We start from the raw sequence: 13,969 nt of genomic DNA on the forward strand, positions 1-13,969 counted from the left end.
ACAAAGTAATGTCTAAATCTTGTACAAATATATATGTCACAATGTCTTGTCACCTTACATGTGACTATATCAAACAATATACCAATAAACAGGTTGCATCACACTTGTAGTGTCTTTCTTTTTATACTCAAATAGTAATTTTCCCCCAATAACTCAATACTCTCTCCCTTAAAACATACAACACCATGTTACAGTCTCTGTTGTCTGTGCAAATATGTCCTACTAAATACTGTGTAACTAAGATAGATGAGCAAAACATTTAAACTGAATTACAGTACTGAATTACAGTAGAGTACAGCAGATAAACTAAATTGAAAGATCATTAAACATTCAAATATCAACAGTAAACCCTATAATATAGTATGCAAAGATATATAACATTCAACAGTTAATATTACAAATATATGTATCTACAAATACATACTTCTGTCTTATAACCCTTGGCGATTTCTTTACACATCTCTTTTAATGCTCTAAACAACATAAACATCCCATTAGTTTGGGTTTTCAGTGTGCTGGAGCCTTTAACCATTTATATTAGACAATATTAATACCAGGCCTAACGCGGGACGGCCGCGAGTGAAACTTAACTTTCATAAACAAAACACGGTCTCTAATTAACATCTTATCTTTACCCAGGAAATATATAACCCTCTCAAAACAATGAATACACGGTCTCAACATATTACATCATGTTTTTTTATGTCCTTGGTGATTGATTTCACCCACCTGTTTAATAAAACAAGGAGACAGACAAAGTTGTGCTGTTATCTGCAGTCTGAGTCGCTCTGTAATGGCGGCTTCTTCCCCGCGACTCAGTTACTCACATAGTCCCCGATCAGCACACTGTCTCCACCTACTGTCCACTGTGAGTATCACTCATCACAAATTCACCATAATAATTGAAGCAAAAGTAACTGAAACAATATCATAAACACAATAAAATAAAATAAAATACATACAGAAAAAATATAATTATTCCTGTGACAATACATTCAGGGTGTCACAATAGCCTAATAATGTCTAGTGCGGTGGCTACCAACGTCCGTTGCCATGATTTTTGGAATGATTATGGAAAAAAAGACGTTTAGTCGCATAACATCGGTCATTTGGCAATAGTTTTTTATCGACATTTAGAAAAAAAGGCAAAAGTTTTGCACAAATCTGTAATGGAAACGCGCGTAATGGCGAGCGAAAGAGAGAGAATGTTGTTGCAGCTGGAACTAATCGACGTTGAACAACAAATTATTTTATTGCAAATGTTTAATCGCAGAAGTGATTTAATCGTTCCTCAACGTGATACATCGTTGAAACAAACTGCGCACGGAGGGGGAAACCGGAAAAGCTACACTCCCGAAATGGTGTATAATCTGACCAATCACAGCCCTTGCGGTCTGCGTCGCCTCGACGCGTAGTTACAATTTTTTGGAGGTGCACGTCGAGCTACGGCGGAGGGGTCGGAGAGGGGTTCGCGGCGACGCAGAGGGCTCTGCGGGGGTACGCCGTCGATTCGACGCAGAAGCATAAAACAGGCTTTATGTCTATGGGACACACACGCGGATAGCTCAAAATGCGTATAGATAACACGCCACTTGACTTGAAAGTGGCGTGTATGTTTACGCAAAGTCATGATGTCATGTTGCATCCAAGAACAATTTGGGGTTCCAAAAAGAACCTTTCAGAGAAGAGTTTTTAAAAGAACAATTAGAGCCTTTAGTGCAATGGATGTTAAAGGTTCTTTATGGAACCAGCAATGCCAATAAAAAGCTTTATTATCAATAGTGCATGGCTCAAAATGTGCTCTGATCATTTAACCCTCTGGGCTTCTTCGTTTAGGGGTTACACTTGGCTTCCTCCCGGTCAAAAAAGACTGAAGCCTTAAAATTATGAGGCTTATTATTATAATTTTTATGAGCTATTTTTTCCATTAGAATTATTATTATTATTATTATTATTATTTCAATAAATGCAACATTTCACATAAAAATAGAGTGCAGGCCTAAAAAAAAAAAATTCAAGTGAGAAGAGCGTCATCTAGTGTATAAATGTGTGAAATGTCCTGTAACCGCCTGTAGACTGCTATAGCTTCCTATATAAATACATCGAAAGACTTTTTGATTCCTATTGTTGTTTTAGACATGATTCTCTATCTTATTTTTTTTTTTATTTTTTTTAGATATATATTTAGATATTCTAAAAGACTACTTTTTCTTATTTATCTTTTTAGATAAGTATCAGGTTTTGCATTATGATTACAATCAAACAATAACATTTGGTTAGAAAGGGAACACAATGCAAACATTTTTGTTACTCAGTATTTGATAATTAAAAAATCGAACAAAATAAGTGTACGTGCATTTGAGCGAGAGTTTTTTTTTTTCATTTATTGATTTTATTTTGCATATCCTAAAAATTTGCTGTTGCAGTCTTGCCAGTTTATCTGTGTGTGTGTTTGTGTCATGGGGTGTGTGTGTGTGTGTGTGTGTGTGGGGAGGTGTCTTATTTGCACTCTTGATGTTTTAGAGTGTCACCCCTTCATTGCTGTACACTTTTTTTCTCCACAGTGGCTGATCTGTAGTTTGTACCACCAAAAGTTTCTCTGAGTTTTCCTATTTTTTCGTATTTCCCATTCGTTTCCTATGGTCGGTCATTTTTGACCGGGAAGAAGCTAAGTGTGACTATTTTTTTTACGACCCTTTAACATATCCGAATCATCTCCTTGATTTTTTTGTGTGTTCACATAGGTAATACAACAAAAGTCGCCAAGTTTCACCCCCCTCCGATGAAGCAAAAAAATTAAACATTTCAAAACGTAACAGTTTTCTGTCATTTTTGACCGAAGAATCAGTGTTAGACACTCTCTATGAGAAACATTATTCAATCATACATCACAGTCCCTTTATTCATTTATGTCATATAACTAGATTCTTTTAAATCAGTAAATACAAGAACAGTGTTGTATGAGGAGTGTGTTCTGTAAAAACTGCTAAAACAGTGTTACTAATAAGACATTATTCAATAGATTTCATTTTCTGCAATATAATCATAATTTAATATGTAATACCTAATCATTTAATTTAACTAATGTGCACCAAAAATTAATTCAAGAAGATTTAATGTTCATTTGCATTTAAAAAAAAGAAATTCACATTATCAATCCCAAAGCTCTCTCCCTTTATAATAACAAGCGCTTCCGGAAACGTGCGCTGGTGTTCAAGGCTCTCGGAGCTTTTTCTCCACGAGGTCAGCGGTGAGGTTCTGTTTGCAGTCTCGGAGAGCTTGGACGAGCTCCTCCACCCTGGCGCTCTCTCTCCGCATCTTCATCCACAGTCGGATCAGTTCCCGGACCTGTTCCTCGAGATCACGGCTGTGTTTCTCCTGGATTCCTTCCAGCTGAGTCTGCTGAAGTCCCAGTTTTCTCCCAACGTGAAGCCACTTTCTGCCCAGGTGTTCAACTATTACTTCAGTTGCAATGTTTATTTTTTCTAAAAAGAGACACAGAAACCATCTCAACATAAAACATAGAATGCAATTCAATGATGAATGACAGATATATGAATAAATGTTCAACAAAAGCCTGACAGATCACATTTGATATGATTGATGAGTTCGGCCTAAGCTTTTCCGGGTCAGTACGTCTACCTTGGGTTGTTCGGCAAGTATATAGTATAGTATTATATATATATATATATATATATATATATATATATATATATATATATATATATATATATATACACACTCACCGGCCACTTTATTAGGTACCCCTATGCTAGTAATGGGTTGGACCCCCTTTTGCCTTCAGAACTGCCTCAATTCTTCGTGGCATAGATTCGACAAGGTGCTGGAAGCATTCCTCAGGGAGTTTGGTCCATATTGACATGATGGCATCACACAGTTGCCGCAGATTTGTCGGCTGCACATCCATGATGCGAATCTCCCGTTCCACCACATCCCAAAGATGCTCTATTGGGTTGAGATCTGGTGACTGTGGAGGCCATTTTAGTACAGTGAACTCATTGTCATGTTCAAGAAACCAATTTGAAATGATTAGAGCTTTGTGACATGGTGGAAGTAGCCATCAGAGGATGGGTACATGGTGGCCATAAAGGGATGGACATGGTCAGAAACAATGCTCAGGTAGGCCGTGGCATTTAAACGATGCCCAATTGGCACTAAGGGGCCTAAAGTGTGCCAGGAAAACATCCCCCACACCATTACACCACCACCACCATCCTGCACAGTGGTAACAAGGCATGATGGTTCCATGTTCTCATTCTGTTTACGCCAAATTCTGACTCTAACATCTGAATGTCTCAACAGAAATCGAGACTCATCAGACCAGGCAACATTTTTCCAGTCTTCAACTGTTCAATTTTGGTGAGCTCTTGCAAATTGTAGCCTCTTTTTCCTATTTGTAGTGGAGATGAGTGGTACCCGGTGGAGTCTTCTGCTGTTGTAGCCCATCCGCCTCAAGGTTGTGCGTGTTGTGGCTTCACAAATGCTTTGCTGCATACCTCGGTTGTAACGAGTGGTTATTTCAGTCACTGTTGCCCTTCTATCAGCTCGAACCAGTCTGGCCATTCTCCTCTGACCTCTGGCATCAACAAGGCATTTCCGCCCACAGAACTGCCGCTCACTGGATGTTTTTTCTTTTTCGGACCATTCTCTGTAAACCCTAGAGATGGTTGTGCGTGAAAATCCCAGTAGATTAGCAGTTTCTGAAATACTCAGACCAGCCCTTCTGGCACCAACAATCATGCCACGTTCAAAGTCACTCAAATCAACTTTCTTCCCCATACTGATGCTCGGTTTGAACTGCAGGAGATTGTCTTGACCATGTCTACATGCCTAAATGCACTGAGTTGCCGCCATGTGATTGGCTGCTTAGAAATTAAGTGTTAATGAGCAGTTGGACAGGTGTACCTAATAAAGTGGCCGGTGAGTGTATATGGGTCACCTTTAAAAGAAGATGTAAGCTGGTCATCCAAAAAAAATCAGATATAGCAAACAAATTAGAATTAGGCATCAAGACCTGCAGTGTAAATGCAGCCGAATATTCACTTTAATACAAATCATTAATTTCACAGAAAAATATCATGAAGATCCACGACCTGAAGGGCCACATTTTTAGTATGACACTAAAAGGCTTTTACGTGCAAAAAAATGTATGAACTGTCAGTCAGGCGACAGAAGGCATGCGGTTTCTGTGCATCCGGTTTTCAGCAAAGTTTTGATCCTGTTGATAATTTAGAAGCTTTAGGCTTTATAAGTTTATTGACTGTAAATTGTATTATATATTTAACTGCATTATTTCAAACCTGTTCATTATATTGGCCATAGAAAAACGCATGAGGCAAGAAATTCCTCTCACGATATTACCGGCACGGCATTGGAATCGGCCGATAAAAGCTTAAAATGTAATAATCGGCATCAGCCGGATTTGAAATAATTATGCCGAAATGCCTTGCCGATAATATAGCCTAACGTATTGTATAAGTTACTTCTGTATTTCAATAAAGCAGTAATTGATGTTATAAAATCACGAGTCTGGTTTTATTTAATGGTCAGAAGCTATGGCTTAAGTTACATGATAAATAAAAATCACAAACGACACTTGTAAATTAAATAATTTTATATATACACAATTTAGTAATCTGTGATAAACAATACACAACATTCAAAAATAGACAATATATATGTATGTACAGGTGTGTTATTTACAAATGCAAGGGAATGTGAATAAGTATGCTAAATAAATATGAGTATATAAATAGTGTTGTGTATTACACATGTGAAGGCGTTTAACAGTTCATGAGGTAGATGGCCTGAGGAAAGAAATAAGATTTGAAAAATATTTGGCAAAAATCCACAATCGTGCATCCCCACTTTCAACCAACATCCTAAATCCTCCCATAATGAACAACTAAATACTGAAAATAAGCAATTACAAGTAATGAAATAGAAGAATGGAACTGTCAAAATCTGTCACTACTATGTATTATTCTATTCTAATATAAAGGTTATCAGTGAAAAAGATACAAGTTATTAAAGTAGAACAAGTAGTAAACAACTTTAGTTGTAGTAGAACAACTAAAATATAACTGGTGGACCAGAGCCAATGATTTTGTCTAAGTTATATTTTCTCATTTTTATTTGTCGTATCTTATAATTTTAGTGTAGAATCAGTAAATCTGTTTGTCGTTAGATGACAAGTTTTAAAAGTTACATTTTTAGGCAGATTTATTTTCTAGATTGATGACCGCTGAGGCAGATCAATGTCAAATGATGAATTTACGAACAAGACTGAAAAAGTGTGCACATTTTTAAGATAAAATAGTATTTGCAAATAGCTTAATTTGAATACGTCATAACTACAATTAGACTTAGGACTTTTTTATGTTTGACATTCTTCTATTTCATGATGGCACACACACACACACACACAAGTGGAACTTCGCCTATGAGGAAGTATTCGTTTTAAAATTAATGTTAATTCGGCTTGCCATGAGTTTGCGTTTTTTCAAGCACTAACGTTAACTCATGACGGAAAGCCGCGAGAGTAAACACCAAACGATAAAATACCTAGAAATACCATTGAAATTACACCCCAGTCTGCCTTTAAGCTATCGTTTCACTTTAAATAAGAGACATTTAGAGAGTTTAACAAAAATATCCTGACTAACTGCCTTGTCACTCTTTACTGTCAGTCAGAGAACAGTGTTAACCATAAAATGAATAGCAAGAGTTCAGTAAAGTCATCCAAACCTCGCTGTTTCTCCTCCAGTCCATCAGCGGGGCTTCTGGTCGCAAGTGTCTCATAATCCTGTAGTATTTCGAGAAGAACTGTCTGATCGATGTCATTCAGAAGTTTCCGCAAAAGGTCCGTGTTATTGGGCCCAATTGCAGCTCTTTCGATCAAGCACTCGAAAAGTTCAATTCCCTTATTGATTTTCTCAAGCCTTTTCTTCCCGATGTCTGTGCACAAAAACTTTAAACTCGCCACATTCTCCTCGGAAAGTTTATTGGATATCTCTAACAACATCGCTCTAAACCCGCGCGTGTCCATGATCGCTGTGTTTGAACGCTAACACAAGTTAACTTTATAACGCGCTACCGCATGACGCCCGGACGCTTCATCTGACGCTTTCACTTTCAACACTCGCGATCCAGCGTGAAAATCCCTCAAATACACCCGACTCCACTGCTTGAGTTAGTCAGCTGGGAACCAGAAATGACGCCCGCCAATAACGCTTCACTTTATAGGGAACTTGCTTCAAACACATGATTCGTTCTTTTGAATCTTGAGTCTTTGTGTGTGTGTGTGTGTGTGTGTGTGTGTGGTGTGTGTGGATTTTTGTATCGATCGAATTCGTTCACGAGTCGCACTGAATGAGTCCGAGCGATTCTCGAGATTTTGATTCTCAAAAACTCTTTGACTAGAGGTTCATTCTGAAATAAGTCATTGTAAGAAACTGTAAAACTTCTGACTGAATTCAGAACTGTCCAAGTCCATGAGCTGTTGAACAACTTCATTTGGACTGAACCGAGAGAAATGATAATATATCACTGGATGATTATAATTGCGTGACCAACACACAAACGAAACAGAATAGTTTTGTTTTTTTAAATAAGTAGGTTACCATTTTCTTAAAACCTTTATTTCCAGCTAAGAGATGTAAATGAAGCATGCGAGACTTCCTGGAAACCTTTTGAGTGATAATTCAGCTCGTGTCATTTTCTGATCCAAAAGAATCGATTCCCAAAATGAATCACACTTCAACTGAATTTGAAGTTGCCTATTACTTATGGCAAGCCGTTTTGACTTTTATTCATTCACTGGATATGAATTATTGATATCAACAATTCGATTTTCTCTAGTTAAAATGCTAATTTTTGATATCAGTAATTAAATTTCCACTCGTAAAAATGTTGAATCTCGATGCAGAAAAACGAATTCTCAATATTAAGAATTACATTTCAACTAGTAAAAGCTTTGATTCTTGATGTCTGTAATTGTATTTTCACTAGTTAAATATCACCAGGCTGATATTCAGATTCAATTGTTGAACTGATTTCTTACTAGTTGAAATTCCAATTTCACATATCAGAAATAAAATTCTACTAGTAAAAATCATATTTTTTTTATATCAATAAAAAATGTAAAAGTGAATTGTTGATATCAAGATTCATATCCTGGAAATGAATAAAAGTAAAAAAGCTTCCCATAACATACTTCCTATTTTATTGCTCATCATTCCTTCCTTATTTAACTCGAAGGAGAGGAGCAGGCAACAAAAATAAACTTTTTTTTTTAACAAACAAGTTTGTTAAAAAAGTTTGTTTTTTTTTCCAAGCAACAACATGTAACTGGCCTTCCGGTCAGCAAAAGAGTCAATAAACGTGTACGTACCAAATGTATATGACATTTATTTTAGAAACAGTTCAAAAGCATAAGTACAGTCATAACTTCCCATAAGCAGTTTGAGACACTGAAACTCCATGACGACACAAAAGACATTCTTTCACAGAGGTCAACAGTATGTGGATGATGTAACAGTCTGAACAGAGGTTTACACTGTACATTTATTAATAAAGGTAGAACCAAAGCCATTGTGGAGATACAGGAATATATATATATAAAAAAAAAAAAAAAAAATCTGTATTACGTGAGGAAAAAACATAGGCATATGTCAAAACAAACAGAGAGTATGTCTTAACAAGACTGGATTTATATTTTATATTAATATTATATTCATTCCAATTAGAACCACTCTTTTATTTATCACGCTTTTAAACAATTTTAATTACTATGAATGGAAGACACATGCAACATATAGTACCAATATACATCGGTTCAATCATCTTCGCCATCAAAGACAAGAGAGAAAACATTCAGACAGGCAGACACAAAACTCTGTCCATACGATTTAATATTAATAAATGCAGCGCATTTCCGTGAATATTAAGGCCTCTTGAACGTCATGGGTTTCTAAGCAGCGAACCCTTTATTAACAGCATTATCAGATGCACTACCGAAAAACCAAGCTCTTGCATGCTGCCGAAAACTTCGATCGGCATTCAGTCAAAATCGCATAGAATACTAAAAAAGACCAAGTGAGGATTGTAGTAACTTGATTTATTAATAGTGTTTTATGTCTATATTTTATAGACGCTAAAGCCTAAACAGAAACATTCATTACTATGACAGAGCAGAACTACTTCGTGATATTGAGAGTTGCTAATTCACTCGGGCAGAAATATTCTGAATGAAAGGTCTAATAATAAATCATTTAAAAAGCACTTTAAATGAGTCCTATCCTATCAATATCGCAAACATAAACGTTACAATTTCATGTTAAAAGTCCTATAAAAGCATCGTTTCTTCTTCAAATAAAATGCTGAAGCAGCAATGTGTCACAAAACTACATACACTATTCATCAGTCAACAGATCAAACCCTAGAGCCCTCTTTCTGAACAACCCGGCAGACTGCATAAAGCTGATAGAAAAAGAGAGCGCCGCGCTAACAGACGGAAGGAAAATGGTATGCAAATGAGGAGGCAGTCATGTGACCTTCTTTGTACCGACATTGATGCTGGACTGGTTTCCTGGACTGAGTTCTGATGGAGATCAAGCCTGGGAACTGGGACGCGAGCGCAGCGGTTGAGGACTCGGGTCACCGATGGTGTTCCTGTGCTTCTTGCCCCGCTCCTCCTTCATGAACAACTCAACGATCAGGTTCCTCTCCTTGTGTATCTGAACGCTAATGTCCTTGGGAATGTCTGGGATTAGCCAATCCACAAAGTCGCTCATCAGCATTACCACATTCTGGACCGAGAGAAGAGAGAGAATTAACACTCGTATTAAAGTCCATCTCACAGAAACCTAGAAATACAGTCAAACCAAAAATTATTCAGACACCAGATATAATTTGTTATATTTTTACTAGTGGGTACATTATTGCTAATGTCACCTTTTTACACCACAGACTGAACAAAGTTAAGTTGCTTAGTAATTGGTTGAACTAAACTGGTATTAATTTTTTTTTTTTGAATAATTAAAGTACACTTGTAAGCATATATTTACAGTCAGTATAAGTTTCATTAACTGAAATAAAGCTGAAATATTAGAAACTCAAATGTAAATTAGATATGTTGCCTTAAGTCGAAGTACTAAAACTTAAATAAAAATAAATCTAAATTGAAATATTTGGGGGATAAACTTAATAAAACATGACAAAAGTAGTTAACAAAATGACTAAAACAAACTAAATATGTAAAATATCACTAAATAATACAATATTAATATATAAATAACACTGATCACAGTAGTATCTGAAATTAATTTATGCCCATTTTAATAATGGGTATAAATTATAAAAAAAAATGGACAGTAAAGAAAATTAGATTTTACACATTATACTAATATGAGAATTAATCGTAATAAATTAAATATAATTTATAATTAGTGCTGTCAAATTGATTAGTCACGATTAATTGCATCTTAACATATAAGTTTTTGTTTGTATAATATATATATATATACACACTCACCTAAAGGATTATTAGGAACACCATACTAATACTGTGTTTGACCCCCTTTCGCCTTCAGAACTGCCTTAATTCTACATGGCATTGATTCAACAAGATGCTGAAAGCATTCTTTAGAAATGTCGGCCCATATTGATAGGATAGCATCTTGCAGTTGATGGAGATTTGTGGGATGCACATCCAGGGCACGAAGCTCTCGTTCCACCACATCCCAAAGATGCTCTATTGGGTTGAGATCTGGTGACTGTGGGGGCCATTTTAGTACAGTGAACTCATTGTCATGTTCAAGAAACCAATTTGAAATGATTCGAGCTTTGTGACATGGTGCATTATCCTGCTGGAAGTAGCCATCAGAGGATGGGGACATGGTGGCCATAAAGGGATGGACATGGTCAGAAACAATGCTCAGGTAGGCCGTGGCATTTAAACGATGCCCAATTGGCACTAAGGGGCCTAAAGTGTGCCAAGAAAACATCCCCCACACCATTACACCACCACCACCAGCCTGCACAGTGGTAACAAGACATGATGGATCCATGTTCTCATTCTGTTTACGCCAAATTCTGACTCTACCATCTGAATGTCTCAACAGAAATCGAGTCTCATCAGACCAGGCAACATTTTTCCAGTCTTCAACTGTCCAATTTTGGTGAGCTCTTGCAAATTGTAGCCTCTTTTTCCTATTTGTAGTGGAGATGAGTGGTACCCGGTGGAGTCTTCTGCTGTTGTAGCCCATCCGCCTCAAGGTTGTGCGTGTTGTGGCTTCACAAATGCTTTGCTGCACCGAGTGGTTATTTCAGTCAAAGTTGCTCTTCTATCAGCTTGAATCAGTCGGCCCATTCTCCTCTGACCTCTAGCATCAACAAGGCATTTTCGGCCACAGGACTGCCGCATACTGGATGTTTTTCCCTTTTTACACCATTCTTTGTAAACCCTAGAAATGGTTGTGCGTGAAAATCCCAGTAACTGAGCAGATTGTGAAATACTCAGACCGGCCCGTCTGGCACCAACAACCATGCCACACTCAAAATTGCTTAAATCACCTTTCTTTCCCATTCTGACATTCAGTTTGGAGTTCAGGAGATTGTCTTGACCAGGACCACACCCCTAAATGCATTGAAGCAACTGCCATGTGATTGGCTGATTAGATAATTGCATTAATGAGAAATTGAACAGGTGTTCCTAATAATTCTTTAGGTGAGTGTCTATATTTATACACACACACACCGCAATTAATCGATTTGACAGCTCTATTTATAATTAAATAATTTTTATAATTAATATAATATTAAACAACAAATAATAATACAATTATTCATCCAGAAAGTAATCAGAAATCAAAAAATTTGAATTATGTAATTGGTGTTTAATGAATGTGGTTCTGACCTGAAAGACGATGACGAAAGCGAATCGCGCCGCCAGAATGGCCCAGAATTCTCGTGAGAACTCGTACGGCGTCTCGGACCATGGAGGGTCCCTGTAATCTTTATATCTGTGGATAGTGTAAACATTATGAATATAATATACATCTAGAAGATCCACACAGTGCAAGAGCGCGCGCGCACCTGCAGACGTCGACGCGGTAGCCCAGGTGTAGCGGCGCCAGCGGCTCCGTGCCAGGCTGGAAGTGACTGACGTTGAAGTATGAGAGCGTGTGATTGACGAAGCCATGAAGAGTCCCGTCTGGACTGTACATGTACTGGTAGACCAGGCGTGGGATGAAGTCAGAGGTGAAGGAGATCACAAACGCCTGGGGAGGGACACAGGAACACGCGTTTGTGAGCGTGTTTGCTAACCGGTGTGTGTCTCTGATATGCTGTTTCCTAGGCTGTGTTTGAAATCACCCCATAAACCCTTAAATAGGGCATTATTTGAGGAGACCGCCAATTATACTAGTGTCCGAAACCATAGTGTACATACTATGGCAAGCCGTTTTAACTTTTATTCATTTCCAGGATATGAATACTTGATATCAACAATTCAATTTTCACTAGTTAAAATTATAATTATTGATATCAGGAATAATATTTCTACTAGTAACAATGGCAATTTTGGATATCAGGAATTACATTTTCACTAGTAACAATGCTAATTCTTGACATCAACATTTACATTTTCACTAGTTAAAATGATAATTCTTGATATCAACAATTGAATTGCAACTAGTAAAAACTATAATTCTTGATATCTGTAATTGTATTTTCACTAGTGAAATGTCACCATAGGCTGCCATTCAAAATCAATTCTTGATATCAAGAATTGATTTCTTACTAGTTGAAATTCCAATTTCACATATCAGAAATACAATTCTTACTAGTAAAAACCTTTATTTTTGATATCAAGAATTAAATTGTCACTAGTTGAAATGTCTATTCTTGATATCAACAATTGAATTGCTACTAGTAACAATGTTCATTTTTGACATCAATAATTCAATTTTCACTAGTGACAATGTTAATTTCTGATATCATGAATGTGATTGTTACTAGTAAGAAAGCCATTTTAGATATCTGAAATAATATTGATATCAGAAATACATTTTCAGATATCAAAAATGAAATTTTTTACTAGTAGCAATTCAGTTGTTGATATCAAGAATAGACATTTAGACTAGTGATAATTTAATTATTGATATCAGGAATTCGCATTTTTACTAGTAACAATGCAATTATTGATATCAAAAATTATATTTCTACTAGTAAGAAATCAATTCTTGATATCAACAATTGATTTTGAATGGCAGTCTATGGTGACATTTCACTAGTGAAAATACAATTGTTGATATCAAGAATTACATTTTTGATATCAATAATTCAATTGTTGATATCAATAATTTAATTGTTGATATCAAGAATTCAATTGTTGATATCAACAATTGAATTGTTGATATAAAAAATGTAATTGTTGATATCAAAAAATTGTTTTGTTGATATCAAAAATGTAATTGTTGATATCAACAATTCATATCCTGGAAATGAATAAAAGTTAAAACGGCTTGCCATACTGGGTGTACAAGTACAACCAATCTCAACAGCTGGAAAATACCCATAATGCACGGATGAATTCCCGTGTGTCACCAGAAGATGGCGCTCACAGCTCAATCATCCATCCTCCAAACCGCTGGTCTAATCATGGCTTCAGCATAAAATTATACAGGTATAAATTCCTTTTAGTTGCTTATTAAATAAGGTTTATACATGCTAGTTTTCATGACAGAGTTCAAGATAAATCTTTTCATTACTACTGGAGCTGCCAGTTTGCCAAGTATCAAATGATTATTACAGTTTTTCTCAGTCGCTTTGGTACATTTCTCAGATCAGAATTGAGATTCTCAAAACTACCTGTTCAATCTTCACATCATTGTCACTTGTGCACATCAAAAAAGCAGTTTCTCATTTCTTTGAACAAGCTTTAGTG

The 13,969-nt window shown here is 36.4% G+C and overlaps 2 protein-coding genes across 4 annotated transcripts in view; both read right to left on the reverse strand.

Annotated features, from left to right (window-relative positions):
* Positions 1–3,043: 3,043 nt before the first annotated feature.
* On the reverse strand, positions 3,044–7,272 carry fadd (Fas (tnfrsf6)-associated via death domain). Its single transcript, XM_056264075.1, has 2 exons — positions 6,769–7,272; positions 3,044–3,485 (listed from the first exon to the last, which is right to left on the reverse strand). Exons 1-2 carry the CDS (start codon positions 7,067–7,069, stop codon positions 3,214–3,216), a joined length of 573 nt encoding a protein of 190 aa, XP_056120050.1. The 5' UTR covers positions 7,070–7,272; the 3' UTR covers positions 3,044–3,213.
* Positions 7,273–9,614: 2,342 nt separating this feature from the next.
* ano1a (anoctamin 1, calcium activated chloride channel a) overlaps positions 9,615–13,969 on the reverse strand; it is a 75,195-nt gene continuing 70,840 nt past the window's right edge. For all 3 annotated transcript variants that reach the window (XM_056264079.1, XM_056264078.1, XM_056264076.1), the window contains 3 exons: positions 12,118–12,302; positions 11,939–12,044; positions 9,615–9,830 (listed from right to left, as the gene is read on the reverse strand). In XM_056264079.1, the coding sequence (XP_056120054.1) occupies positions 9,633–9,830; positions 11,939–12,044; positions 12,118–12,302 (489 nt within the window). In that variant the 3' untranslated portion in view covers positions 9,615–9,632. The remainder of the gene's footprint in view (positions 9,831–11,938; positions 12,045–12,117; positions 12,303–13,969) is intronic.

The sequence above is a fragment of the Rhinichthys klamathensis genome, unplaced genomic scaffold, assembly GCF_029890125.1.
Source record: "Rhinichthys klamathensis goyatoka isolate OS25496 unplaced genomic scaffold, OSU_Roscu_1.1 h1tg000215l_1, whole genome shotgun sequence".
NCBI lineage: Eukaryota > Metazoa > Chordata > Actinopteri > Cypriniformes > Leuciscidae > Rhinichthys > Rhinichthys klamathensis.